Here is a 5,781-nt window from a genome sequence, read left to right as displayed (position 1 = left end):
GCAGAAAAAAGCCAAATCTGTGAGTTATCCTCACTGTCCAGTAGACGTGATGAATACATGGCTCTCTGAAATGCTTGTTTCAGATTGGTCAATATAACACAGAATTGGACAATGTAACACAGAATACAATCTTATAAATATGAAACTATACTTAAAAACTTTGCAAGATATAACCATTTAACACAACCTGCTAAATAGCACAAATAGCCAGTTACAGGAATACATCACCTGCTATTTATTATTATTATTATTACTGATACGTTTTAATAGTAATAATATTAGTATTGTTGGTAATAATTTTTTGTATTTATTTATTTCACTAGCTTGGCTAGTTTTCTTTAGTGTGATATAAGAACCAAAATTAATGCTGCTGTGTTCAATGTTCATTGCTAATAAGAAATGTATTAGTGAAGCATAATCACAACAGTTTTTTATTTGGTTCTCATTTAGTTTAGTTTGTTGTGCTGTCAGTTATAGGAAGCAAAGTTCTGTCTGTGTATTCATGTGTGATGTTTGTTATTTTTCAGTATGCACTAGAAAATGAAGAGCTCACCCAGCACCTGGGAGCTGCTAAAGATGCCCAAAGAGCACTAACAGCAGAGGTAACACGTGCACACACACTCAAACGCACCAGCATATTCACATACTGTAATTCAACTAAAATGCCGCCATGTAACAATTAACCATAACATTGATGTGCATTATCTTTTGTGTGATTTGAATTGAAACTGTGATCTGACTGATTAAATGAATTTTACTGCTGTTTTCACCTGCTATCAGTCTCTTTATCTCAGTCTTTATCTGTTTCTTTCTGTCTGTAGCTGAGGGAGCTGGAGGATAAGTATGCTGAATGTATGGAGATGCTTCATGAAGCTCAGGAGGAACTGAAGAACTTCAGGAATAAAACGCTGCCTCTAAGTACACCGCGACGATTCCACTCACTCGGCCTCTTCCCCATGGTGAGAAACGGACAACAAGAAAATGATTATTGTTTTAATATTTTGTTAAAATTGTAAATGTAATTAATGTATTTAGGGCTGTCACGATTCCTCGATTCAATTCGAGTACTTGATTATAAAAAAATCGAGTGTCGAGTAACCGGCAAAATACCGGAAATGGCACATTCCACGGACAAGAATCCATGAAATGCATTATTATACAGATTTCTAAGGCTGCATTATATATTCTGAAAATCATAATAAAGCATAGTACTGTTGTGAATTCACAAACACTACAATTCAATTAAATAAATAAATGCGATGCAGGTTTAATATATGCGAGCATGCGTGTAGGTTACGTTCGTGCATCTCAGACCGGCTCCGTTCACAGGAAATGCTGCTCCACACAAACTGCTATCGTTTGCTTGTGTGGATCATCTCAAACTCCATCTTTGCATATTACTGTGAGTTTGGGTTTATTATAAGTTTCATCTGGGAATGCAACATGCACCATTTTATCAGATTAGTAAGGTAAATCATTTATAAACCTATGCCAACACGAGTTTACACGTTTTGATGTCCACATATTCAAGAAATTACAGTGGCTGTAGCATTTCTGTCGTACAAAAAAACATTAATCAAATATTAAAGATTAATTGGACATTTTAATTAAATGTTGTTTTGTCAATATTAACCCTTAAATGCATGGATGTTTCGCCAATCATTATTACATATTCAGGTCTTTAGCGACCTGGATCTGTATATCTGACACAGATGGTTCTCTAACTGCTGCAAAAGGATAAAACTCTCCTGATATTTGCTAACAATTACAAAAGAATAAAATAAAGCATATTTTGTTACATTTTACATCACTGTCATCGTCAGAGTGCATTTTCCCAGTACATTCAGCATCTGACTCATATTTGTGATCTTAACCATATTCTCTAAACTATCGTTTTCAATTATTTCAAAATCAATATTTTGATCACTGGTAGCTTATTCACCACAATAAGTAATAATTATGAGTGAAACATCACATAACCATTGTATATCAAACAGTGCCACCTTGAGGAATAAAGGTGAACTGCACTTATTGAGTCATCAGTCGCTCGGCTGCGAACGGCTCGATTTCCTTCGGCGGGTCTGAGGAGGAAGCTGCCATGGATGACTCTGTGTCATTGACGGCTTCAGATGCAGAAGAGTGTTCTGGCGAAGAACCCAACACCCCTACACCGACTCAAACAACATGGCCCAGCATGGGCAGCAAGATGATCCGCGTCCTAACCAAGGCTGTGGAGGATCTCGGCCTGGCTTGGTTGACTCCAGAAGAGCCTGCCCACTGCCCTCGTGATGAGTGGTACCTGAAGGGATGCCGTCAACAATCCTCCCGCCAATGGCTGCCCTGTTTCTGCTGACAGTTAATGAGGAACTCACCAGGCCTGCCCCCTACTCCGCGCATGCTAATCCCTCTACTTGTGGCCACTCTCACCACTGTTGATGGCTCTGAAGAACAAGGTTATAGCAAGCTCACTCCTCTGGAAGAGGCGGTCGCTGTGCATCTGTGCCCTCCATCGACCCTGGGGTTGAAAGCCCATTCAGCGCACCCATCTACGCCCTGCAGGACTATCTCAGCCCTAGTGAACAGGGCTTATTCAGTGGCAGGCTGACTCAGCGCTTCACACGATGGTGGTGCTCCAAGTGTTCCAGGCTAAACTTCTCCACACCATGAACGAGTCCAGCCAGAGTTCTGATGCCTTCAGAGAGCTGCGCAAAGTGACTGACTTTGCTCTGCTCACTAATAAGGCCACTGTGCAGGTGATCGGCAAGGACATGGCCAACTTGGTGGTGCTGGCTAAATCTAACGGAGATCAGGGACCGGGTCGGTCCTCACCGAGGCCGGAACTCCCTCGAAGAAGTCTTGCACTTGCTCTCCATCCCTCCACTTAACACTGAGCGATGGAAGCTCCATTCAAGCTGCGTCCCTCCTTCCCATTCAGTGCGCACCCAAGCAAACTCCCGCTGTGATAGGAGATCCACATACTCAAAAGAGCATTTCTCTTCTCCTCATTACCACGAATGTCAGTTCCCTGCCTCCGTGCGGCGATATATCATTTGAGAAACTCAGACCACTTGCCATCCGGTTTCAGGCTTGGAAAGCTATCCTGGATGTGTCAATTTGGGTTCTAAAAACCATAGAACGAGGCTACTTGCTTCAGTTCGCTCACAGGCCACCTCGCTTCAGAGGTATTCAAACTACGGTACGGGACAACGATGCTCACGTTCTCCGGTCCAAAGTACAAACACTGCTTGCAAAAGGAGCCATGGAAACGGTTCCTCTAGTGAACAGCGAGTCGGGCTTTTACAGCTGTTACTACCTCATTCCCAAGAAAGATGGCAGGCTCAGACCCATTCTTGATTTCAGGCATCTGAACCACTCACTCATGAGCCATCAGCCATTCAAGATGCTGACTTTGAAACAGATCCTCGCGCAAGTATGCCCTGAGGACTGGTTTCTATTAGTGGATCTGAAAGATGCTTACTTTCATATCCAGATAGCCCCCATCTCAGACCATTCTTGAGATTTGCATTCGAGGGAGTGGCCTATCGATATACAGTCCTGCCATTCGGACTGTCTCTGGCCCCACACACTTTTACGATGTGCATCGACGTGGCTCTTTCCCCTCTGAGACAGATGGGAATCCACATTCTGAACTACCTCGACGATTGGCTGGTTTTAGCCAGATCAGAATGGGAACTCATCACTCGCAGGCCGCTGCTGCTCAGCCACCTGGAACGGCTTGGGTTGAGAATTAATTTGGCCAAGAGCTTTTTGTCTCTCAGCCAGCAAGTAGTCTTTCTGGGGGCAGTTATTGATTCTGCCCGGTTGCGGGTATGGATTACGTCAGTTGAGACTGACCTCCAGAAGGAAGGTGGTTACGACATATGCCTCCAACTCAGGTTGGGGAGCCCTGTACGAGGGCGGACTGGCATTCGGCTCCTGGTAAAACCGGGAGCAACGCTTACACCACGTCCTGGTCCATTCGGACAACATGACGGTGGTAGCCTTTATCAATCGCCATGGCGGTCTCAGGTCACGTTCCCTTCACAGGATGGCTCGACGCCTCCTTTTATGGGCACAAAGCTGAGAGCAGTTCATGTGCCAGGCAGACTGAACCAAGGGGCAAACATGTCGTCCAGGGACAATGTGGCTCCAGGAGAATGGAGACTACATCCCCAAATGGTTCAAATGATCTGGTCCTCTTCGCCTCAGAAGACAACTTTCACTGCCCAATTTACTTTTCGATACAGCGAGTTCCCCTGGCGCACGATTGGCCCAGCGCTTGCCTGTATGCCCCCAGTTGCCCTGCTTCCTCAGGTCATCAGACGAGTCAGGGAAGTCAGATATTCGGTCGTCTTGGTGGCCCCACTCTGGAGGAATCATATATAGTTCCCTGAGTTGATTCAGCTGCTATCGGCAGCCCCTTGGTCGATACAACTGAGGACTGACCTTCTCTCGCAAGCGAAGGGCATGATTTGACATCCCTGGCCAGAGCTGTGGAGCCAATTACTCAATTACCAAAATAATCGTTAGTGACAGCCCTAAATGTATTATTAATTTGTGAATTATTTATCATTAAATTAATATCTATCTCTCTATCTATCTATCTATCTGTATATATATAGAGTTATGAGGACATTTCTGAATTAAATATTCTGATAAGGTCATGTGATATCAGCTGTAGTATATTACTGTTAAAGCATTTATTGTTATTTAGTGTGTGCTACAGTAAGCAGTACAAGAGTATGCTATATATACACTAGTATACATATGATATCACTGTTATTCCCCTGGCTAATGGTGTGTTTGTGCTTTGTGTGTAACAGGACTCTTTAGCTGCTGAAATTGAAGGCTCCATGAGAAAAGAGATTCAGATGTCTGATCCAGACGTAGAGGAACAAAGGTGTATTAGTGTTTCATTTCCTGTGTCCTGCCTATGTTCCATATCCTGCATGAGTTAAAAATTTGCATTCAGAGTCTGTTTCAGAGCAATATAACATGTATTCTAATCTCTGTTACAAGGCACTGTATGTTTAAAATGTTTTCCTATTATATTTTCATCAGTTTAGCTTACTGGTTAAAGATCTGAGCGGATAATCGAATGGTTGTAGGTCCAAATCATCTAAGGATGGCATTGTAATTCATTTGAACTGTTTAAGGAGAGTAAGGAGAGAGAGAAAAAACCTCAGAACGTTTCGCATGAACCTCTGTACATTCTTGTCTTCACTTTTTGTTCAGGTTGCACCCTAAACGTGTCTTTGAGACAGTGCGTAACATCAACCAGACTGTTCGGCTGTGCTCCATGGGCCCGTCCCCCATGAACATCCCAGGGTCCAATCAAACATCCTGTACGAATTCCAGGCGTTCTAGTTGTCTGAGCACACCCCGTTCGAGCATGTACGGAGGGGACGGTGTTGAAATGGACAACCGCACTAACAGTATGCTGATGGAAACCCAGTCACATCAGGACGGGTAAGAGCATCAAACGCGGTTTTAAACCATAAATGTTTCAGCAGTATGATAGAAATGTGTTGTGTGTTTTCTTAACTATAGTTTGGGGACATTTGTTTTCTATTTGAGGACCTCCAGGGACGTCATTTGGAAAAATGACATGGTTACAATTAGTTACACATTTTTAATAAATGATAATAATTGAGCACCAAATCAGTATATTAGATTGATTTCTGAATAATAATGCGTCACTGAAGATTTCCATCACAGGGATAAATTATTTATAAAATGTATTACAGCAGAAAATCATTATTTAAAATTTTGTGTGTATGT

General features: G+C 42.8%; 1 protein-coding gene across 1 annotated transcript in view; it reads left to right on the top strand.

Moving 5' to 3' along the window:
• Positions 1–5,781, top strand: part of LOC107601658 (trafficking kinesin-binding protein 1-like) — a 22,797-nt gene that overhangs the window by 11,346 nt on the left and 5,670 nt on the right. The window contains exons 5-9 of the mRNA XM_016293914.1: positions 5–19; positions 528–602; positions 822–959; positions 4,824–4,900; positions 5,236–5,469. Coding sequence (XP_016149400.1) covers positions 5–19; positions 528–602; positions 822–959; positions 4,824–4,900; positions 5,236–5,469 — 539 coding nt within the window. The remainder of the gene's footprint in view (positions 1–4; positions 20–527; positions 603–821; positions 960–4,823; positions 4,901–5,235; positions 5,470–5,781) is intronic.

Source organism: Sinocyclocheilus grahami, unplaced genomic scaffold (assembly GCF_001515645.1).
Source record: "Sinocyclocheilus grahami isolate Dianchi unplaced genomic scaffold, SAMN03320097.WGS_v1.1 scaffold310.1, whole genome shotgun sequence".
NCBI lineage: Eukaryota > Metazoa > Chordata > Actinopteri > Cypriniformes > Cyprinidae > Sinocyclocheilus > Sinocyclocheilus grahami.
This window is presented reverse-complemented; position numbering and strand designations above follow the sequence as displayed.